Genomic DNA, 24,139 nt, shown 5'->3' on the forward strand with positions numbered 1-24,139 from the left:
TCTCAAGGGTGGGTGGGAAATCTAGGTGGCTTGGCTCCTCCCCTCCTGCTAACCAAGCCTCTCCATTGGCTTTTCAGATCGGTGGGGTACCGAACATCCACAAGCAGCTTCTTAAAGTGGCCATTGGAGTCATTGAGGAGTCAAGGCTGCTGCGCCTCCAGTCCTTCAACGAATACCGGAAGAGGTTTGGCATGAAGCCCTACACATCCTTCCAGGAGCTGACAGGTAGGGCAGGCAACCTGCCGGAATGAGGGGAGGGGGCTCACAGAGGGGTCACCATGCAGGGCACTTTAGATGCCACCCCCACCCTGCAAAGGCCATTGTCTTTCCCTGTGAGGAAAAGGCTAAAAAGTGTGTGTGTGTGTGTGTGTGTGTGTGTGTGTGTGTGTGTGTATTGGTGTTTTAATTTGGGGAGGGGGAGTGGTAGAGGGTGAAGGGAGATGTTGGTTTCTGAAAGAGTATGCATAGAGTAGAGCCTGTTTTTCCTAGAGTGCTTGAATTCAGTGTTGTCCACTGAAATGGACACGTAGAAGATTCAGAACTGTTTATTAATTATTATATTTGAATGTATCACTCACCTTTCACCCTGAGGTCCCAGACATCCCCACCCCGCAGCATACAGAACTCATTGCCACAAGATGCATCACTGCAGGGATGACGACTTAGCCTTAGAGGCTCAGTCCAGTGAGGGGGAGGAGCCAGGGTAGTTCATATTCAGAGGCAGTCTACCTCTGAAGCTGAGGGGTAGGAATGAGGTGGGGGGGTGAGGCGGAAGAGGGAAATTGTCTGTTGTGAAAATAACATGGGGAGGAAGAGAGCCTTTGTGTCTTCTTGAGCTCCTTGAAGGAAAATGAGATATAATTTTTGAAATACCGTGGTACCTCTGGTTGCGAACAGGATCCGTTCCGGAGCCACGTTCGCAACCTAAAAGGAACGCAACCAGCGTCTGCGTATGCAAGGGTTGCGATTCGCCGCTTCTGCGCATGCGCGTGACGTCATTTTGCACATCTGCGCATGCGCGAGTGGCAAAACCCGGAAGTAACCCTTTCCGGTATTTCCGGATCGCCGCGGGATGCAACCTGAAAAAACGTATCATGAAGCAAACGTAACATGAGGTATGACTGTAAATTAAATACAGAATCACGGCCCACTTTTGAGCAGAAGAGGAGCCCCGCTGGATCAGGCCCATGGCCCATTTAGCCCAGCATCTCATTCTCACAGTGGTCAACCAGATTCTCCAATGGGAAACCCGTAAGCAGAACCAAGCACAAGAGCAACTCTTCCTTCCCGTTTTGTTGTTTAGTCGTTTAGTTGTGTCCGCCTCTTTGTGACCCCCTGGACCAGAGCACGCCAGGCCCTCCTGTCTTCCACTGCCTCCCATAGTTTGGTCAAACTCATGCTGGTAGCTTTGAGAACACTGTCCAACCATCTCGTCCTCTGTCGCCCCTTCTCCTTGTGCCCTCCATCTTTCCCAACATCAGGGTCTTTTCCAGGGAGTCTTCTCTTCTCATGAGGTGGCCAAAGTATTGGAGCCTCAGCTTCCCTCCCGTAGTTTCTAGCAATTGAGATTTGGAAGCATTTCTTCCTCCCAACTGTGGAGGAAGAGCCGAGCAATCAAGGCTGGGAGCCATTAATTGGACAAATTCATGGAAGAGGCCAAGGCAATCCTCTTTCAAAGCCATCCATGGTGGTGGCTGCTACTGTCTCCTGCAGGAAGGAGTCCCATAGATTAACTGTGCGCTGTGTGAAGGAGGACCTTTGTCTGCCCTATATCTTTCATATTCAGTTCTTCCTCTCTCTCTCCTTCTCTCAGGTGAAGAAGAAACTGCTGCCAAACTGGAGGCCCTGTACAGAGACATTGACGCCCTTGAGTTCTACTCAGGTTTGCTGGTGGAGAAGAGCCAGCACAACTCGATTTTCGGCGAGAGCATGGTGGAGATCGGGGCCCCATTCTCCTTGAAGGGTCTTTTCGGGAACCCCATCTGCTCCCCAGAGTACTGGAAGCCCAGCACCTTCGGTGGTGAGGCTGGCTTCCAGCTGGTGAACACAGCCTCACTCCAGAAACTGGTGTGCCTCAATGTCAAGAGGTGTCCCTATGTGGCCTTCCGGGTTCCTGGTGGTGGAGAAGACGCCGTTGTGCTTGCAAAGGAGAAGGGGCCATTGGATGAGCTCTAGGATGAGCATTGGGGGCAGAGGGCAGGGGCTGCTCCTTGGCTTGGCTGTGGTCCAGCCAGTGGCAAGTGGCAAGGAGCGGTGGTAGACTATGGCTGGCTGGTGGGGAGGAATGGAGAGAACGGAACAGCATCCCTGCTCATCACACACCTGGAAATGTATTGTGGAGGGTTAGGTTCAGAGAGGAGAATTAAAAGTACAGTTTACTGGGAGAAATGAAAAGCCTTTTGTGGTCTGCCTGTCCTCTGCCCAGCCGGCTTCCCCTTTCCCTCCCACCTTCTTCTTCCAAGGTCATTTTGGCCCATCACACGCAGCAGTAAAACATGTAATACAGGGATGTTGCTGGGTGCCAATACCTTTCTCCTTATGACACATAGCCCAAATCACCTGCTCCTCCTGCTTTCAACTTTGATTTTTATTTGTTTTACTTTGCTTTCTAAGGAGGCTGGGCACTGTTGGGGAGCTCCTCATCCACCTCTCCTGTTAATGTCCCAGTTGTCTAGACATAAAAAACCAGCACAACACATTATATGCAGATTTATATCTGCTTCATCATATGCCACGGGTTCCAATTGTATCTTTCACCCCCTGGAGCCAGTTCCCAAACATCATTCCCTAAAATCTCTAGAGGAAAATATAGAATTGCAGAACCATGAAGTCGTAGGGGACTCCAAGGGTCATGTAGCCCAACCCCTTGCAATGCAGGAACATCAGTAAAGCATGCAAGACAGATGGCCATCCACCCTCTGCTTCAAAATCTCCAAGGAAGGAAAGTCCACAACCTCTCGTGGGAGACCATTCCACTGTCAAACAGCTCTTACTCTCAGAAAGTTCTTCCTGATGTTTAGTTGTAATCTCCTTTCTTGTAACTTGAAGCCATTGGTTTGAGTCCTGCCCTCCATGGCAGGAGAAAACAAGTTTGCTCCCTCTTCTGTGTGACAGCCCTTAAGGTATTTGAAGATGGCTATCGTGTCTCTTCTCACTCTCCTCTCCTCTAGGCTAAACATACCCAGCTCCTTCAACCGCTCCTCATAAGGCTTGGCTTCCAGACACACTTGATCACATCTTTTGCCCTCCTCTGCACACTTTCCAGCTTGTCAATAGAATTGCAGAACCAGTTCAATCTCTTTTAAACCTGTGGTGTATACATGCCTTAGAATAATAGGTTTGGGAAATTTTTGTGGGGGATATAAAGTGTTTTCCTTTTGACCTCCACTCAGGTGAGTGTGTGAGAGTGTGTGTTTCTGCTATGGGGCGGAGAGGGTGTCGGGAGTGAAGGGAATGGCCCGAATAAATAGTGATTTCATTTCCAAAAGTCACACATGTGCTTCCTTTCTTTAGGGTGGGGAACCATTTATCATTGCCATCAACTGCCAAACATGGTTGATGCTTGGGGCACAGGTGTGGTTGGTGGGTCCTTGAGGACAAGATCCTTGCATGCCTTTCAGCCCATCATTCTCCTGAAAGTGCTAAGATCTCTGGTCCAGGAGTGGGGAGACTCTTTCAGACCAAGGGCTGGTTGGCCACTGTGGGAGCAAGATGGGCTAGATGGGCCATTGGCCTGATCCAGCAGACGCCTCTTACGAGAAATATTGGTGGCTGGTTTGCATGGAGTCCATGGAGAGAGAGAGCTGCAGATTCAAAGTCTCAGTCAGTGAGCCTAGGGTGGTGATCAGCCACTGGGCACCTGCATGTGCCAACCTGGCCCTTGCCACACTCTCAGTTACTGCCCACTGCACAGGCATGGTATTCAAGGAGCTCGATCAAGGTTGGCTTATGGTTTTTTGACACATTTCCACTCCAGTTCTCTGTCCCACAGGGCAGGAGGGGCGCACAGCGAGCCAATTGTGAGATTTTCAAGGTGCAACTATGGCCCACTGAAAACATTTTGGGCTATGAGCTGGAGAAACCCAAATGCCATCACCAGCTAACACTAAAAGTTCAACTGTGAAAATGCTCTCCTATGGAAGGCACCAGTTGGTCAGTGCCTGTGGAGTCGCCAGCTACCACACTCCTGTGCTGCTCCAGTGTGTTTCAACAAGGCTTCAGCAGGAGATTGTGGCAGATTGTGGCCCATGGGTCAGATTTCTCTCCCTTTTGCTCCCAAGTCTGCGGGGGAAGGCTTACCCTCTCCCGAAAGAGCCAGTTGGTCCCATGGCAAGACATCCATGCATGGTCAACTCTTTAGACATGTGAGGTAAAAGTAAAGGGACCCCTGACCATTAGGTCCAATCATCGCCGACTCTGGGGTTGCGGCGCTCATCTCGCTTTACTGGCCGAGGGAGCTGGCGTACAGCTTCCAGCTCATGTGGCCAGCATGACTAAGCCGCTTCTGGCGAACCAGAGCAGCCCACAGAAACGCCTTGTATAATATCTCATTATACATGACAAAGCCATTTTTCACCTTTTCACCCCTTGCTTTTTCCTGTAAGACCTATTGCAGTCGTTAAGAGTCGTCAACAGGCTCATCACAGCTATCTGCCAATCACCCATTCCCACCACCCTTCTGAGTAATACCCCTCCCCACCTTCTCACTCTATAGAAGGGTCTGGAAACTTCTGTTTCAGTGTATCTGAAGAAGTGTGCATGCACACGAAAGCTCATACCAAGAACTGACTTAGTTGGTCTTTAAGGTGCTACTGGAAGGAATTTGTTTTGTTTTGACTATGGCAGACCAACACGGCTACCTATCTGTCACAGAAACGCCGTTTACCTTCCCGCCAGAGCGGTACGTATTTATCTACTTGCATTTTGACGTGCTTTCGAACTGCCAGGTTGGCAGGAGCAGGGACCGAGCAACGGGAGCTCACCCCGTCGCAGGGATTCGAACCGCCAACCTTCTGATCGGCAAGTCCTAGGCTCTGTGGTTTAACCCACAGCACCACCTGTGTCCCTCTTAGAAATGTGAACAGGGTGCTTAATAGGCCCAGCTCACTAGCAAACTCTGAGGTGGTGGCAGCAGATAAGACACCTTGCCTGTTTTTCTTTTGCAGCCATCACAAGTGGGGGGGGGCACGGGGGGAATATCTAATAAATTTAATAGCTTCTTCAGAAGAGATGATGAGGCCACCCCTGGGGGTATAATGCAGGGAGGTGGCGCCCCCAAGTAAAACCCAATCTCCCTGTGTTTATTTTTAATTGGCCACGAAAAACAAAGCAGAGGCGTCAACCAGTAGAGAATGGAAAACTTATATTGTTATCATTGTTTATGAATTAGTAAAACCGGGCAGCTGGTATAGGTAGCTGATATTGTCTTACAGCAGGTTTTGCAAGTCAAAGTATGAGTCAAAATGAAATGGCCAGCTCAGAAAAGGAAGTGTGGGGGGGGGGGAGTGGAAGAGATATTTTAGCTCTGCACAAAGGTCTTCAAGCTGCTGGTGCTGCCACCCCAGATTAAACTATCGACTGGGCTTAGCTTTATCAGAATAACATTTTCTGAGATAGAATTGGAACCTTCCCCAACCTGGTCCCCTCCAGGTGTTGTGGAGTACAACTGTGACATCAGTCCCTGTGATTGGCCTCAATGGCTGGGTCTGATGGGAGTTGTAGAAGACATCTAGATGGCACCTGATTGGTAAAGGGTTCACCTAACCCCCTGCTGTAGCAGGTTAATATATCATTCTGCTATAGCAGCAATATAAGGATCTAGGGGTCTGGGTGGACCACACGCTTATCATGAGTCTAGACTGTGATGCAGCAGCAAAAAATGCTAATGCTATTCTAGGCTGCATCAACAGAAGTCTAGGGCCCAAATCATGGAAAGTAATAGCGCCACTCTCTTCTGCCATGGTCAGACCACACCTGGCGTCCTGTTGTCCAGTTCTGGGCGCACAGTTAAAGAAGGATGTTCACAGGCTGGAAGCTGTGTGGAGGACGACGGCCAGGGTGATTAAGGGTCTGGAAACCAAGCCTTGTGAGGAAAGGTTGAGGGAGTTGAGGGTGTTTAGCCTGGAGAAGACAAGACTGATAGGAGAGAGAATAGCCATCTTCAAATACCTGAAGGGCTGTCAGATGGAATATAGTAATATCCAAGGCAACACGATGACCAAATACAATGATACGATATCAATATACACTCTTTATATAATATGAAATATATGAAAACACATAAACAGAAAACTTATGAATCTTTGAAAGTCACAAAATATGCACTCTTAATGGATTCTCTTGAAAACATAAAACCAAATAAACATAAGTCTTATAAGTCTCTGAAAGTCTTTGAAGATTATGCAAGTCTCTGAAAGAAGCAATGGGTCAGATTCCACATAGCGCAGCATCCTGTTCTCACAGTGGACAACCAGATGCCCGTGTGGGGAAACCTGCAAGTGGGCCCTGAGCACAAGAGCAACACTCTTCCCTCCTGCGGCCCCCTCCCAGCATTCAGAGGCATTTATTGCCTTTGACCATGGAAGCAAAGCAGAGCCATTGTGGATAGCAGCCCCTGATAACCTTCTCTTCCATGAATTTTGGTGGCCATCCCTGCCTCCTCCTGTGGGAGTGAGTGCCATAGTTTTACTATGCGCTTTGTGAAGATGTACATGTGCAGTCATACCTTGGGTTACAGACACTTTGGGTTGTGCGATTTCAGGTTGCGCTCCGGGTTACTTCTGGGTTTCGGCGCTTGCGCAGAAGCGCTAAATCGCACTTTGCCCATGCGCAGAAGCGCCAAATCGCAACCCGCACATGCACAGACACGGCACTGCGGGTTGTGGACACTGTGGGTTGCGAACGTGCCTCCTGCATGGATCACATTCGCAAGCCGAGCGTCCACTGTACTTTCTTTTGTTTGTCCTGAATCTTCCAACATTCTGCTTCATTGAGTGTCCACAAGTTCTCGCATTAGGAGAGAGGGAGAAAAACTTTTCTTTGTCCACTTTCTTCATGCTGTGCATAATTTTACAAACTTTTACCTTGTCACCTCTTACTTATCTTTTTTCTGAACTAAAAAGTCCCAAACAGTGGACAGGCAGCCATCCACCAAACTAATTTTCATGTCAGTGAGATACATGTTTGTTCAGCCTAGGGGTGGAAAAGAAAAAGAGAGGAATAGATGGGTTACAACAGGGAGGCTGGATTTTCTTGTTGTTGTTTTGATGACCAGTTTGCACAGAATTGTAACCTGAGCCTCATCCAAAAAAGGCTTTCGGGAAGGAGACGGATGGTGCGCCAACATTTCTAGTAAACAAGTATTAGCCTCACATGGTCCAGACACAGGTCGGGAAATTTAAAAAGGAAACCTAAAGGGCATCTGTGTGTTTGAGATCGAGCTTGCATGGTCTTAAAAACACTTTGGGGTTTTTTAGTGTTTGGGTGTATGCTCACTGATAGGCAGGAATGAAGAAAGTATCCAGCTGAGCATGAGCACAGTTACATTCCTTGCATCACGGAATAAGTCATATCTACTAATGCTCTGCAAGCCTCCAATGGCCACAAGAGCTTCTGGGCCAAAGCAGGTCAAGGTGCACGTTGCCAAATGGGAAAACCCACATCCCACCAATGGGTGGGAGCAGGAGGAAGCTTAGGTTGGTCCTTCAACACAGTTGCTTCTTGCAATCCAAAAGGATTTATTTGCTTAGCACTTTTGTACCTTGGGGTGTGTGAGGTTTTGGGGAGCAGTAGTGCCTCTGGTGCGGTACATGTCATTCTTAGGTAGTTTGTCCGCCTTTGGTCCCCACCCTGCACTCATTTCTCACCTGTGGTTCCTGGAAGCTGTCAGCATGTGACAGCAGCCACAGCCTGGGAACGGCTTTGACTGGCAGGCTAAACCAGGTGAGGAGAGCTGATGGTTCTCAAACCCTCAGTGAGTTAGGGATTTCCCCTGAATGTGAAGACAAGGTTCTCACGCATTGAACAGATGAGACCAAGAGTGGGTCCAACAGTCAAGAAGATTGTTTCTGCATATGCTGTGGAGGGAAGTGAGGGGCAGGTGGGGCTCCTCAACCTAGGAAGGTAGACCTTCTAGGAGAAGGAAAGCTCTAGTCCTAAACAAGGCAAGGCAAGGCGTAAAGGAGTAAACTACACAAATCCCTAGGATGGTTGGGTGGTGCCTTGTATGCCTCCTTCCAGCAACTCATGCAGCCCAGCGGTGCCAAACATCTTGCTCTGCTTTCCTTTGGACCACATCAGTGTGTTGTCATCTGGGGAGGTCACCTCAGAGCTGCTAACACAGTGGTTTGTCTTCACCCCGGAGGTGCACTCCATTGTCTCTCGAGATAGATGGAAGCCAAACACATTCATACCCTGCTCCTCAGCCAAGAGGACCCCCAGGGCAGCTTGCAATAAAAAGAGAGAGACATGATACAAAAGGAGGGGGAAAGGGACAGGAGGGGAAGAAAATAGCCCCCTGCTCTAGGTCAGCTATCACCCCTCCATCACAATATGATCTGGACTTCATGATAAAGTGGACTGAGATAGGCCATAGGTAGCTTGAGGTGGTACCCAACTGGTGCAGGTTGTGTGCTGTTGCTGGAAACCGCAGGATGGGAGAGTATTCTTGTACACAGATCCTGCTTGTGGGGTTCACACAAGAGCATCTGGTTGGCCACTATGAGATCAGGAGGCTGGACTAGATGGGTCCTTGGCTTGATCCAGAAGGCTCTTATTATGGTATTATGAGTTTCAGTGCTTTTGCTTGTGTTCTGAACAGAGACAAAGGATTTTTCGTGCTTGAAAGGGATTATGTAGTTTATCAGCGCCAGTGTCTCACACAAAATCTCACACAACATCTCACACAAAATCTAAGTGACCTGTAGATAGGATCGTATGAACTGAAAATAGAGGTGTATGCACCTTTGTTATCCATGAAAATCTTTCAATAAAAACCTTTTTTTAAAAAAACAACAACCTGTTTTATGGATTAGCCCCATCAATTAGTCTGCACTTTTCTGCATTTCGTTCACTTCAGCCATTTCCCCAATTCTCTGGTCCCAAACACTTGTATTTCACCTGCATCTCAGATTAGTACTCTGTGTATCTGATGAAGTGGGCTGTTGTCCATAACAAGTGACACCATAATCAGCGTGTTAGTTTTTAAGGTGCTGCAAGACTCTTTGTGGAAAGGAAAACCATTTGGTCTTCAGATGTTGCTTATGCCAAAAGGGCTCCCACAAAGGATCACAACATTATTTTCTTGATGTTAGTAAATACTAGTGAACTCAGATGCTTGTTACTGAGAAAGGTAAACTAATTTAATTCATTAGGCTATGAAATCAATTGCATTTCATACCTCCAGCATCTGGGTTTTTTGGGCTGGCTCAGAGAGAAGTCCTATTGGTATTATTATTATTTATTAAATTTGTAAACCTTCATTCAAAGATCACAGGGCAGTTTACAATATAAAAACACAAAATACATACCATAATAACAAACAAATATCTTAAAAGGCAATACAGTAGTACCTCCAGTTATATAACCCTCTGGTTATATAAAATTCAGGATGTGATAACGGCAAACCTGGAAGTATTTTACCGGGTTTCGCTGCGCACACATGTGCAGAAGTGGTCCTCATGTTGTGGAAACCTCGGGATCCGACCAGACCTCTGGAACAGATCCCATTCGCAACCGAAGCTACCACTATAGATTGTTTAATTAGCCAAAGGCATGGGATGATAGGAATGTTTTTGCCTGGAGCCTAAAGACATGTAGAGAAGACTCCAGGTAAGGCTCCCTGGAGAGAGCATTCCACAAACTGCAGAAAAGGCCTGTTCTTGGGTTGCCACCCTCCAGACCTCTCATGGGAGGGGGCACACAAAGAATGCCCTCAGAGGATGATTGCAGGGTCCAGGTTGGTTTATATGGGGAGAAGTGGCCCTTGAGGTACTGGGGTCCCGAGCCATTTAGTTCCAGTAATCATTATGTCAATTTCCTGCTAGATGTTGTTATGTGAGTCACTTGCGTTAGGTCACAACTGCATCTCAGGTCATGCACAGCAATGCTCTAGGTTGGGAAGATACCTTAATGCTCTCTAGGCAGAGGTGTTCAACCTTTTTGAGTCCACGGCTCCCTCGACCAACTCCATTCTTTCTGCGGCTCCCCTGTGGGGCTCAGGAGCCCAGTTACGTCCCCCCATGCCTGCAGAGCTGGCAGCCCCTCACCCTTTTTCGAACACTCTCCCTTGTGGAGTGTTCCCTCAGCCTCCTCTCCTCTCCCCTCTCCCTGGGAGTCCTCTGGGCAGCTGCTGTCCCTGGTCTCTGAGCTGCCCCAAAGAGAGATGGCTCCTCACACTGCCCCACAGGGGCTGGCGAAGCACCCCCTGGCCAGCCGCAGAGCTCGCCTGGGGAGCTTGAAGCCAGGGCCGCTGCAACGAACAGCTGCGCAAGCCTTGGGGAGGCAGAGACAGAGAGGGCATCAGAGGAGGGAGGGAAGGAAGGAAAGAGGGACAGAGGCCAGGGGTGCCCACGGCACCCCTGGCCATCCTTCAAGGCACCCCAGGGGGCCATGACACAGTGGTTGAAAACCACTGCTCTCTAGGTATTGTGGAACTTAGAACTCCCATAAACCCATCCAACAACATTTTGGGTTAGAGAAAATGCGAGTAAGAGGTGACGTGATAGAAGTTTATAAAATTATGCATGGCATAAAGGAAGTGGAGAACAGTTTCTCTCTCTAATACCAGAACTTGTGGCCATCCAATGAAGCTGAATGTTGGAGGATTCAAGACAGATTTTAAAAAGTCCTTCTTCACATGGCACATGGTTAAACAGAAGGGGAGAGGGGTCTTGTGTTTGTGTCCTGCTTGCAGGTTTCCCACAACAGGCGTTGGGTTGGCCACTGTGAGGAGAGGATGCTAGATCAGATGGGCCAGCAGGGTTCTTCTTGCGTTTGAGCCCAGAGGGCACTGTGGTGGCTACCTTAGCTGCAGGGTTTCACACCTGTAGTCACATTTATGGGTCATTAAAAATGAGAGAAGACCATCTGTTTGACAAAGCAGAAGGTGGATTAAAAGGCAGCAACTTCTACATGGGCAACACTGAGGCTAAGGAGGAAGACACTGGAAATGATTGCTGCTGCTGCTGCTGCTGCTGCTGCCACCACCACTCAGGACTGGCTGCAAGAGGGGGTAGGCATGTTGGGGCTGATTGATGTTGGTGGGGAATGCCCCATCCCTCCTAACAGACCGGCCTCCGTGGATGAGCACCTGTACCTGTGGCTCTGCTTTTCTTCCTCCCGATGAACAACCACCCTGGGACAAGGGCTGCATAGCACCAACAGCTGCTCAAAGAAGCAAGTGGACAGAAAACTTAATGATATTCATGTCTTTATTGCATTAGTTTAAAAACAGTTAGGAATACGGTACACATTTTAAAAGAGAGCTTAGCAAAATAGAGTCCATTTCTGCTGGGGGAACAGGGCGGAAGGTCATGTCTTGCAGATTAACACAGGGGATGAACATCCACAAACAAGCATAGGGCAACCTGCTGTTGAGGGCAATGTTGTACAGCACATCAAGGGTTGTTAAATGAATGCTAGGAATGCCCAGGACCCCGGAGAGAATAGCCAGACATACCAAGCCAACTACTGGGACTGAGCTATGGTCTGCAACAGTGTTTGCCAGCCTGGGTCCCCTCAAGGTGCTTTGGACTACAAATCCCATCAGCACAACTCCCCCACCCCATTTGACACCTCGGGGGTTTGTGTGAGCCCCATGCAGGCCTACTCCTTTGGGAGGGTGGGTTGCTGGCATCCAGCTCCTGGCCAAAATGCCTGCTTGTGCAAAAGGCAGGTGCAAGATCCGTAGAAGCAAAGCAGCAACTAGGAACTGAGGCTTCCGAGACCCATCAAGGGCAGCGGCAAGGGCTCTGTGGTGGGCAGGGCAGGGCAGGGCAGAGGGGCCACAGGCTGCTGGACAGGTTTCAGCTGGAGGCTTGAGGTGGCTCCTCCATTTGGGAACAGTATGTGTGTTTGTGTATGTGGCAACTGCCTTCTAGGGGCTAGTAAAGGGTGGGCGTTTCTACTTGCCCCTTCACAGGTGCCTCTCTGCTCACCCTACCCTGCCCTCAGTCGATCTCCAGGTCACTGTCGTCGCTGAGGCAGGAGGATGAGGAGGCATTGAGGACGGAGGTGAGGAGCACCAGGTCCTTCTCAGGGAGCAGCCCGCACTCCTGCAGGAAGCCCTCCAGGTCCCCGGCGAAGAAGTCCTCACCCAGTTGGTCAGTGATACGGACAAAGTTGCCCACCAGTTCCCCACCCTTGTAGACCAGGAGGGCCGGCAGGGCGCTGGTGGTGAAGCGGGAGCTGGCGCCGATCAGGGAGCTCCGCACTCGGCAGAACTTGACTGCGGGGTACTCAGTGGCGAGGCAGACCATGCATCCATGGAGGGAGTCGGCCCCTGGGACATCATCCTCGTAAATGTGGACCATCACCAGGGTATTTCTGGGCCCCTTGTCAATGGTGTCCAGGAAGGCCTCCGCACTGTGGATCTCGAAGACCTGCTTGAAGTACTGCCCGCTGCGCAGCTGCCGCCGCATCTCCTCCATGCGCTGTTTGCGGTACTGCTGCAGAAACTCCTCGTCATCTGGGCCCTCACGCAGCGCACTGTACTCCTGCAGGGTGAGCTGGGAAAACAGGCTGCCTCCTCAGTCAGGGGTGGCTCAAGGCCCTGTGCCACTCAAGGCAAAACAGAAATTTCCACCCTCCTGCCCTCCCATTGCCCCCTCCTCCTCCCCCTCTTCCTGGCATGCATGGGCTGAGCTGCATAACATCAAGAAAAAGATGCTGATTACACAGTAACTGGAGCACTAAACAAAAGCTGCTTAAATTGGCACTTGCTGGAGGACAGCTCAGAAGCTGAAAAGGAAGTTCCCAACAAGCGAGGCAGGGCCAGCACAAGACATTTTGCCACTTTAGGCAAAACAGTCAATGGTGCTCTCCTACAGCTGCCTTTGCCTGAGACGACTCAGGGCAGTTCCAGATAGCCGGAGGAAATGGGGAAGAAAAGAAGGATGACAGAGAGGCACAGGTGGCAGCAATCCTGCTCTTCCCAGGCATCCACCAAAAGCAGCAAGCGCAGGAGGAGGTGAGCTGTGAACTTCTGGGGGCCCAGGATCTGCTGCCCCTCTCCTGAGGCAGCTGCCTCACCAAGGCCAATGGACAGGCCAGCCCTTGCTGCTAAGTTCCCCCGAAAGTTAACCCACCTGCATTCCTCCCTGCCTGAAATCCCCTGCCCCCTGCCTGCCTGTTTTTTAACTGATATACACCAGAGGCGGCACAAGCACAAGACCCCAGGTGCAGTTGGGGACTACAACTCCCCATCACCCCGGGTTGTGGGCCATGCTAGTTGATGGGATCTAGATTCCAAAAATACCCAGAGGGCTGCAGGTTCCCCTATGCTAGCTGTGCCCTGAGCACTCGGCAGCTCCACCACCAGGTGCTGAGTGCCACTCAGGGCAGGTGGTCCCCCGCCAGCTGCAAAACAGCACCTGCTCCAGGGATGCCTGCGGGTAGGGTTGGAATCCACACGGAAAAGGTTGCCAGAGAGGCTCCTCTTCCTGCGCCTGTTACCTTGCCATTCAGCTTTTCCTGGAGCTCCTTCTGCTTCCGCTTGTCCTCCTCGTCATCCAGGTGGGACCTGCATGTCACTGAGAGCTTCTGGATGAGGCGCTCCATCTCCCGGCACTGTTCCTCCCGCTGCTCTGTCTCCAGCTGCTTGAATCTCCTCCAGTCATTGATCACCCCTTTGGGGCCTGGGGAGGGAGGGAGAGAGGGAGGGGATGAAGCAGGCAGTGACAGCAACAGCAACTTGCCACATCAATAACAGACGGTGCCTGTGCCTCTGCCTCCACAGTGGGAGGCAGTGGTGCTTCTGAACAGCAGTTGCTGAAAGGCACAGGGCAGGGTGGATGAGAACGCTCTTGGACTCAGGCCCTGCTTGAGGGCTGCCCTTGGGGAGCCAAATGGGGGAGGCTGGATTAGCTCAGATATGAGGAGGAGGCTGCCCTTGGACTCAAGTAAAATCCTGTATGGATTACACACACACACACACACACACACACACACACACACACACACAAACAAGTTGTGGATGAACTCTGGAGAGATTCAGAAGAGAGAAAAGAAACCACTTCTTCACGCAGTGCATGGCTGAACGGTTAAACCTACAGATCTCTCTCCCACAGGAGGCAGCAATTGCCAACAGCTTGGGTAGCAAGGCTACTAGCCAGAAGGGCTAAGCTCTGTCTCCACCGTCAGAGGCAGTAAACAAACATATATTACAGCGGTTTATAGCAATAAAAACGTATGATATTAACCATTAAAATGGTTAAAAACAGACTTCAATTATAACCATTGTGGAAAGATGTATTCCTCATTGCCTGCATAGGGCAGGCGATAATAGAAAAGTTGTCAGCAGGCATTGAAAAGGTTGGCATGAATAGAAAGAGAACCAACCCAAGTGACACTGACACAGAAGCGCCCCTCCCCATCTAAAAGAATGTATTAACTGTTAACACCAGTTAGCAGAAGCCACAGGAGGGATGAGCACTCTCACACTCAGGGCTTCCTTGGTAGTTTCTCATTGGGACACCTGAATAGCCACCGTAGGAACAGGAAGCTAGACTAGAAGCCCCCCCCCTTTGGTGGGCAGGGCTCTGCTTACGTCCCAGTCAAGAGTTAGCAGAGAACTCCAAATGTCCTATTAAAGCACAAACCCCATATGGGGTATTTTATTTGTTTATAGAAAAATAAATGTTTGTAAATTTATATGCATATGAATATAATGCTATTCATAAAATAATACAATACAAAATACAACATAAAAACCATATACAAAAGATAATACCAGAAATCAGCTGGAGAGCAGGTTCTGGAAAAAGACATGTCTCTGCACAAGTCCCTGGTGAGCCTTTGCCAGTCAGAATATAAAATCCTGGGCAGAAGGGACCAACGGCTGGATTTGGAGTGAGGCAGGCTCTTACCTCCCAGCGTAGGACAACTCCCACAGGGAAGCTTCTTCCAGGCAGGAGCCAAGAGACGGATCTCTTATGCAGCTTTGACAGCTGGACAATTGTTTCTAAAAACCTGGAAGAGTTACACCTTCCTGCATTTAACTTGGGGATTCCTACCCTATTTTCAAAGAAGGAAACACCTCCAACATTACCAATGAGATCGCCTTGCCCCACAAATGCCCATTCAACTGCTTCAATCAGCAGAACTGGCACATAATACTTGGTCCGCATTGTAAGAACTCAATATTCTGGTGTGGCAGCACCTACACTTTAGAACTCCCTGCCTATTTGTCAACAAAAATGCTGAAAAACATTTTTGCTTGGACAAGTCTACGCAGATGTTTTGAAAGCTGATGTGAGCTTTTTAATAATAATTTTTATTAATTTTCAATTGTTATCCAATAATAGCCTCATTATAACAATACCAATTTATTATACAATCAATAATATCAATCATTCAAATACCAAATTATATAATTTAGATAAGGTGGCCCCCATGTGCTAGAATTGATGAGTTGATGATTTTCTTTATTCTGCGTTCCAAAATCTTGTTGATTTCAATTACATTCCCGTCATAATAACAATGTCACACACAGGAAGAACAAGGATATAGTTTGAGATCCTCACCTGTGGTTTTATAAATCATTTAATGTGTCAACACGAATAGAAAGCAGATGTGAGTTTTAATCTGTTTTAGTCTACTGTCACTTTAGCTTTCTAACAGTCTTAAAACATTGCTGCTAATCCTTCTTCCTGATTTTATTTTTTTGTAAAACATTTTCAGGTGTTGTCATTGTTGTTGTTTTTTTGGTATATAAATTTTACGGGAAAAAATAAAACTAAGTAAAACGTTCCCCAGCAGACTAGCCTTAAAGGATCATTTGTGCGTATTAAATGCAACTGATCGGCTCAGCCCTAAGGAAGTCGTAGGTGAATTCAGGGACCTGGAGGAAAGGGAGGCACACCTGTGTTTACCGCACTGCCATCGCTGCTCAGCGCCACGTTCCTGGGTTCCATGGCATCCTGGGGGGAGCCATACTGCTGCTCCTCCCCCTCCTCTTCTTTCTCGCTGTCCTCCTCCTCGCTGCTACTGTAATAGTACTGGAGTTTTTCACCCAGCAGCTTGTCGTCCAGGGTAGTCATTGTGGGGAGCTGCCAAGAGAATGCACAAAGGGTTAACGGAAGCTGAGCTGCAGCCCTGGCTTTGCGTGGAAAGACCATTGGAAAATGGACCTTTGGAGGGTTGTCCGAGTTCTTCCTCAATAAAACTTGGGTGGGTTAGAGTGAGCTTAAAGGAGAGGTGAAAGCTCAACCTCAGCCTCTAGAAGCAGAGAGAAGGGGCAGGCTGTGCTCCTATAAAGGTTACAGGGATGAGTGTGGATGAAATCTCACTCAGGGGTGTGAGACCTGCCCCTCTTCATCGCTGGCTTTGAAGAGGTGGACGGGGTGCATGGCAGTCTTAAGGGAAAGGATACATTAAACTCTCAGTGACCTTGCTCAGTGACTGCACTTCTGCTCCAAATACAGCCTTTACACTCCCCCTCTCTCCCCACCTCTTCAGCCCCCAGAAGGACTTACCGTAATGCCCACGCCTACCGTTTGCTCAGCCTGCAAATGAACAAGCCACCTGCATAGCACAGACACTGATACCTATGAGCACTGACACGGAGGATTCCGGTTTAGCACCACCCCTTTTTAATCCTTCCCTTTATCCTGAGCCAGATCTGCTCCCTCCGCCACGGATTTGCATACAGCACTCTGCTCACCATCTGGGATGCAGTTGCTCAGTGATTAAAAACAAAACAAGGAAGCCCGAGATTCGAGATTCTCCCGTGAAACAAGAGATGTGAGCAGCAGCTCAGGAGCCCAAAACGTAGAATAATAGCCGGGGGCGGGGGGGAGAAGCATCTCTAGTTCTGGTCTAGGAAATGTGGTGTGCAGGGAATAGGTTACCCAAAGATGGAGTGATGGCCCAGGGTTCTTTAAAAGCAGCTCAGGTGGTCCACAAAGGTTGGGTTTCTTAAGGGTTGTTAGCCATGAGAGACAGAGTGAGCCTCCAGATGCAGAAGGAGCCTACCTCGGAATGGGGATGAACAACATCTGGCACGAGAGGATTTGCCATGAGGCACCAAGTGATGTGAGAATGAGCCCCAGGACAGAACCATGCCCATGTCACTGCAGGGGGAACTCTCTTGCCTCAAGCATGGGGTGACAGTGCACTGGCCTCCTCCCTCCAGGCCAGGAAGGATGTGGTCAGCAAAGGGGTAACATCAGCCTGGTCCAGCTGCCGGGGACTGCTGGCTGCTCAGTTTCCTCTGTAGTGAATTCACAATTGCCACAAAAACCAGGCAAATAAGAGCCCAGCTCCAATCGCGAGCCAAAGGGCTACTAGTTGTGTGAGAACTTATGCCTCCCTCGAATGGGGTGTCTAGCCTATGGGTCAGTTGTGGCCCACGGGGACTTCTCTGTCTGCATCGAGGTCCCCCTCCCTGTTGTTGTTTTTTAATGGTTGTGATTCCCCCCCCCCCATTTTATTGTTTTACCTTTTTAAAAACCATTTTGAGGGTCCTTTTCTTTTTTTACAGTCAAGCGGTATATAAATTTTATGGAATGAATAAATACGTATTGACTGTAAAATGACACTCAGTGGGTTCATTTCAATTCATTTAATAAAATTTCATTTTATAATATATATATAAAACAGAGAAACTATTACAATAGTCAAAAACTGAAAGATGACAAACTAAATAACATAAAATAAGCACATAGAATGAGCACAGTTGGGTTTAAAAATAACAAAGCCCAGGTAGAACCACAGAATTGCAGAGCTGGGAGGGATCTCGAGGGTCATCCAGCACACCCCATGCAATGCAGGAATCCCAACAAGATCATACATAACAGATAGCTACCCACCCACCCCCTCCCTGTTAATGTAAGAGATGGGGGAGTTTATATGGAAGGTTAGCCACATGAGAACTTAGGCTAAAAAGGGGTCCCCATCCCATCTAGAGGATTATGCAGATTAGCAAACCAATCAGATTAGCAAAGACATCAGAACCAATGGGGCTAACTCTGCTAGAAAACCCAGAGGAGCAGCTGTTGGAAAGAGGGAGGTGGGCAAGTCACTCTGCAGGACTCTTCAAGAGGGCAGGGTGGACATTTGCAGGTTTGCAAATAAGGCCTCAGCATCCTCGCTTCATGGCTTTGTTTCCTTTAATATGTAACTTGATGGATGCTGTTTTTGGATAGAGGAAAGTATTTCTCCCTCTCTCCTAATGCTAGAATTTGTGGACACCTAATGAAGCTGAATGTTGGAAGATTCAGGACAGATAAAAGAAATAACTTCTTCAAGCAGCGCAGAGTTAAAAATCAGGGAACTCCTTTCCCAGGAGGCAGCAATGGTAACCAACTTGGATGGATCTAAGAGAGGACTAGACAAATTCATGGAGGAAAAGAGGGCTGTCGGTGGCTTCTAGCCACGATGGCTATGCTCTGCCTCTGCAGTCAGAAGCAGCAATACTCCCGAGTACCAATTGCTGGAAAACACAGGAGGGGAGAGGGGTCTGGTGTTCAAATGCTTCTGGCTTTTCAAATCCATGAGCAACTGGTCAGACACTGTGAGAGCAGGTGCGAGACTAGATCAGACATGGTCCAAAGCTTCTGAGGGACAAGGTAGGTCAGTCTCTGCCAGCCTGGTCCCCCCAGATGTTTTCAACAACAGCTGCTGCCAGCACCAGCAAAAACATCTGGAGGACACCAGGTCGGCAAAGACTCCGGTAGGCTGTAGGGTTCCTGTAGTTTTGTTGTGAGGGATGCACAACTTTTACTGTGAATTACTGAGATCAAGGCTATGGTTTTTTGGTGTTTTTTTAAAGAATGAGATCAAAGGCACACTATTAAAATACATTTCCTGTTAAGCTGAACAGCTGTTGCTGCTGCTGCTTTGGGAGATTTCGACCTCTGAGCCAGGTTCTGTGCTCCCATTTCATGTCCTACATAATCTAGGTTTAAGGATGAAGAGAAAGGAGCTAGAGTACAACGCCAACACTCCCATTCAGTATTGCAAAATAAAGGATGCAGTGTGGACTTGGGGGGAGATAGGCACACTAGCTCTACCCCACATTCTCAGTGATGCTAACCTTAAAAAACAGCAACTGATTTTGCTATACCAGCATCAGAAGGCAGAAGAAGAAGAAGAAGAAGAAGAGGAGGAGGAGGAGGAGGAGGAGGAGGAATTTGGATTTGGTATCCCGCTTTATCACTACCTGAAGGAGTCTCAAAGCGGCTAACATTCTCCTTTCCCTTCCTTCTCCACAACAAACACTCTGTGAGGCGAGTGGGGCTGAAAGACTTCAAAGAAGGGTGACTGGGCCAAGGTCACCGAGCAACCGCATGTGGAGGAGCGGAGACAAGAACCCGGTTCCCCAGATTACGAGACTACCGCTCTTAACCACAACACCACACTGGCAGCCCTGTATCTGGAAGGCTTGAATGTTTGATGTTTTGTTATGTTTTTATATTTTGTTGGAGGCTGCCCAGAGTGTCTGGGGAAACCCTACCAGATGGGTGGGGTATAAATAATAAAACTATTACCATTACTATACCATGCTTTTATCAGAAATATCGTCGGCAGGGTGACACTTTGGCTGTCCTACAAAAGCTGAGTGGTCAGCTGCTGTGAAGGGCATAGAAGCAAAATAAGACAAATAAAAAGCCCATTATTGGCAACCCGCTTCTGAATGCAAGAGGGGAAAGTGGTAATGTGGCAGGCTTCCCATCATGGGCATCTGGGTGGTCACTGTGAGAACAGGGTGCTGGACTCCATGGCCTGATCCAACAAGGGTCCTCTTATGTTTCTTTTTTTTTAAAAAAAAATAATTTTATTAAAGGTTTTCTTGGTTTACGAAAGCACATGCATTGTCTCTTTTTTCAGGTTGTCTTTTCTACATAACAGTTATGTAGAAAAGACAACCTTTTCTACATAATGAATGGAGCAGCCAAGTAATTTCGTTGTCCCCGAGAGGGGGCAATGACAATAAAGATGATATTATTATTATTATTATTATTATTATTATTATTATTATTATTATTATTACATTTGTTGTGAGCCATTAGTGCTGTATATAGTTAAAGGGTCCGGGAAGGAAAGAGGGGTGGGGAGAGGGGGTGGTTGTTAAAACTTATTTTATTTAGTGTACTGTACAGTGTGTGTCAGATTTTGCGTCAGCGTCACTTGGGTAGTCACTCTTCCTACTCGCTTATTGTATGTATTTCCTTTCTAGTGAGGGGGGTGGGGAGCCCAGGGCGTGGTTGGCTCTCTTCCGCTTGCAGCAGCGAGATTTGTTTGCGGGGGGGGGGTTAAGTTAGGCCACAAGAATCCACCGAAAGCATGCCAATCAATATGTTTTTTATGTTTCTGAACTTGACCTAGCCAATTAATGCCTCCCTTGCGATCTATGCAAATAATAACAGGATCCACCCAAGAGAAAACGAGCAGCTGAGCCTAAATAAGGAAGCCTGGATTTAGCCGCCCTCGACTCCCGGAGGCCCCAGCCGACTCCCCCCCCTGCAACCCCAAGCCCCCTTTGAGCCCGCGCGGGCGAGCCCAGCCCCCTGCCCTCCAGGGCACCTGGCCGCTCTCCCCCCCCCCGCACGAGAAAGGATTACGCTGAGATGGAGCAAGAGCGGAATCTTCTCCCCACCCCGCCCTTCCCCCTTCCATGCATCTATCTCCGCTGCAGCACAGCCAGATGCTGCCGCCCCCCAGCCTCCCCCCCCCCCGAGCCAGAGGCGCTGCAGGGGTTCAGAGTGTGGGGAGACACCCCCCCCCGTTCCCTGGGCCGCGGCCACGCGCGCTCAGCCTCTACCTGCCTCGCAGGGCTGGTGGTGGGGTTAGATGGGGAAGAAGGGGGCGCCCCCTTGAGCGCCCCGGGATGAAAACGGGGGTGCAGGTGCAACCCCCTAAATGCAGAGGAGGCCGAGGCGCAGAGATGCCCCTCTGCAAAGCCAGCCAGCCCCCGACACGATCCCGCTGCCCACGCGACGCAGGAGACCCACCGCTGCCCCACACGAGGGAGAACCCCCCCCCCGCCCGCCCGCCCGCCCCAAATCCCCACTTGCGAGCCAGACACCGCCTCGCCCCCCCCCGCCTTCCCACATACGAGCCCCACACACTCCATCCCACACTCCGTCCCCACCCCCCTTGCTGTGGGGCCCCCCATAACAAAAGAGCCCCACCCTCTGTCACACACGGGGTGCTTAACCCTTTCCTCCTCCTCCCACGCGCGAACGGCGCCCTTTGGCGACCTCTGTGGGGCAGAGGCTCCTTCCTCCCCCTCCCCCACGGCTCCCCTCGATCGCCGCACTAGGGATCGGTACCCACAACCCCGAAATCGGGGCCCCTTCCCCCCCCCTCACCGGGATCTGCTCGCTCTCCCTCAGTGTCTCTCTCGGTCTCCTAGTGACAGGAGGCGAGGGGAGGGGGGGGAGGGAGCGGGAGGCGCAGGGCGCAAAGGTTGCCGGGACGAGCTTCCCCGGCACTAAGAGGTAAGGTGGAATAGCAGCCTCCAACAGCACTTGCTGCCGGATCCCTTTCGGCCGATGCCGCCCGTGCACCGCACCATGGAGGAGGGAGGAGGGGTGGGGGAGATCAGTCCTGCTCCCTGTTGTTGTTGTTGTTGTTTTAATTTTATAGCACCCTTCATAGGAGGATCCCAGGGCAGTTTACCGTATGGAAACACAAAAATACATAGCAACAAAAAACAGTTACCCTCCCAATTTTTTAAAAAAGGCCTGGGAGAAGAGGGATGTTTTTGCCTAAAGATATGCAATGAAGGTGCTAGGAGAGCCTCCCTGGGGAAAGCATCCCACTGCAGAAAAGAGCCAAGCTCTGCACTGCCACCTCCTCTTTCCCTATCTATCCGCAGCCAAACATCTCTTACAAGAAAGCCCTTCTTTGTGCAGTACATAGTTACTTCCTCCTGCAGGAGGTAACAATGGTCACCAAACCTGGACAGGCTTAAAAGAGGGACTAGGATAAATTCAGTGGAGGATAACAAGGCTGTCAGTGGCTACTAGGCCATGACGTGTCCAGGACAGCTGTCTACCAGCTCCATCTGGTACGCAGGCTGAGACCCTACCTGCCTGCGGATTGTCTGGCCAGAGTGGTGCATGCTCTGGTTATCTCCCACTTGGACTACTGCAATGCACTCTACGTGGGGCTACATTTGAAGGTGACCTGGAAACTACAACTAATCCAGAATTTGGCAGCTAGACTGGTGACTGGGAGTGGCCGTCGGGACAACATAACACCGGTCCTGAGAGATCTGCATTGGCTCCTAGTACATTTCCGAGCACAATTCAAAGTGTTGGTGCTGACCTTGAAAGCCCTAAACGGCCTCGGTCCTGTATACCTGAAGGAGCGTCTCCACCTCCATCGTTCTACCCAAACACTGAGGTCCAGCACCGAGGGCCTTCTGGCGGTTCCCTCGCTGCGAGAAGCCAAGTTAACCAGGCAGAGGGCCTTCTCGGTATTGGCACCCGCCCTGTGTAATGCCCTCCCTTCAGATGTGAAGGAAATAAGCAGCTATCTTATCTTTAAAAGACATCTGAAGGCAGCCCTGTTTAGGGAAGTTTTTAATATTTAATGCTGTATTGTTTTTAACACTTGATCGGGAGCTGCCCAGAGTGACAGAGGAAATGCAGCCAGATGGCCAGGGTATTAATAATAATAATAATAATAATAATAATAATAATAATAATAATAATTTGCCTGTGCGGATGGAAGCAGCAGTGCTTCTGAAAGCCAGTTGCTGGAAACCACAGGAGGGGAGATCACTGTTCTTGCGCTTGGGTCTTGCTTCGGGGTGTTCCATTGGGGCATCTGGTTGGCCACTGTGAGAACAGGATGCTGGACTGGATGGGTCCCCTTTGGCCTGATCCAGCAGGCTCTTACTATGCTCTTACAGTTCTAAACAAGCAGGATTTATCTCCCTTCTTCCTTTCTTTTTCTTGCATTCCAACAACCATAGCATTGGGAAGGGGTCTCCTCCCAACTCTCAGCACCCTTAATGGATTCTTTTTTTTATGGGGAGTGGAACCGTGGCTGTTTTAACGTGGCTTCGTAGTACTTTAAACATACAGCGTGAATAAGCCAGAGCAGCATTTTTCATGTCGTTTCTTTTGTGGGGGCAGATCAGAAGTTCACTGTTGTGATGAGATTTCATTCATATTGTTACATGCAACCCACTCTCCAAGTAATGAGAAACCCCAGAGGTTGCAGGAGCTTACCCAGGTTCGGTTTCCTTGGAATGAAGGTCATCGGGGACTGTGGTGTATTTAGGATACATGGTTTATTTACACATCTATACAACCTGAGCATGAGATGGAGGGGCTCACAGCATCAACACCCCAATGGGTCTTGCTTCTCCATCAGTCACAGCTTTGAGTCCAGCACAGAGCAAGTGTGTCTCTGGGTCTCCAGCTTCCAGCCTGCTTCCAGCAAGTGTATCCCTGGGTCTACAGCCTCCAGTCTGTTTCCAGCTCAAACACAATTCTGGCTATTTTCCTACCCTAAGAAAGTGGGGTGGGTGAAAGGCCCATCCATTAGCCTGGAGGGCACCATCTCTTAGCTGTAGCACTTGCAACAAAGCTCATTCAAAGTTTATAAACAAACATTTCAGGCCAGTTCAGCAAACTCCTTTATTAGATTCTGTCGCTGACCCCAAGAATTGGAAGGGCCTCAGGGGATCATCCAGACTGACCCCACCCCCAAACCCACAATTGTGACTTATCCATAGGAAAATCTATCATGTTCCAGCAGAGATTACCTGTCCAATCTGCTTCAGAAAGGGCCTTCCCATCCTCTGTTGCCCAATACTTTTAAAACAAAAGACACCAAAGCATGTGATCTAACCGTGAGTTATAACACCTTTGAGAAGAGCAAGCTATCGCTGTGAATGCCTAGCTAACAGTTTCCACCTCCAACCTCAATGTGCAAAAATTGAGACAACCCCTCCCTCCACCCC

The 24,139-nt window shown here is 49.4% G+C and overlaps 3 protein-coding genes across 5 annotated transcripts in view; 1 reads left to right on the plus strand and 2 right to left on the minus strand.

Annotated features, from left to right (window-relative positions):
• PTGS1 (prostaglandin-endoperoxide synthase 1) overlaps positions 1-3,491 on the plus strand; it is a 47,995-nt gene extending 44,504 nt beyond the window's left edge. The window contains exons 10-11 of the mRNA XM_081847623.1: positions 78-225; positions 1,814-3,491. Of these exons, the coding sequence (XP_081703749.1) occupies positions 78-225; positions 1,814-2,175 (510 nt within the window). The 3' untranslated portion in view covers positions 2,176-3,491. The remainder of the gene's footprint in view (positions 1-77; positions 226-1,813) is intronic.
• Positions 1-24,139, minus strand: part of ZBTB6 (zinc finger and BTB domain containing 6) — a 112,911-nt gene that overhangs the window by 19,636 nt on the left and 69,136 nt on the right. The gene's annotated exons all lie outside the window — the stretch shown is intronic.
• PDCL (phosducin like) lies at positions 11,412-21,675 on the minus strand. Of its 3 annotated transcripts, XM_081847784.1 has the most exons (5): positions 21,531-21,581; positions 18,524-18,649; positions 16,079-16,265; positions 13,672-13,853; positions 11,412-12,725 (listed from the first exon to the last, which is right to left on the minus strand). In XM_081847784.1, exons 3-5 carry the CDS (start codon positions 16,254-16,256, stop codon positions 12,168-12,170), a joined length of 918 nt encoding a protein of 305 aa, XP_081703910.1. In that variant the 5' UTR covers positions 16,257-16,265; positions 18,524-18,649; positions 21,531-21,581; the 3' UTR covers positions 11,412-12,167. The 3 variants fall into 3 exon arrangements, with proteins under 3 accessions (XP_081703910.1, XP_081703909.1, XP_081703911.1); XM_081847783.1 differs by lacking the exon at positions 18,524-18,649 and having other exon boundaries at positions 21,531-21,675; XM_081847785.1 differs by lacking the exons at positions 18,524-18,649; positions 21,531-21,581 and adding an exon at positions 16,347-16,644.

The sequence above is a fragment of the Podarcis erhardii genome (assembly GCF_964252035.2).
Source record: "Podarcis erhardii genome assembly, chromosome: Z".
NCBI classification, from domain to species: Eukaryota; Metazoa; Chordata; class Lepidosauria; order Squamata; family Lacertidae; genus Podarcis; species Podarcis erhardii.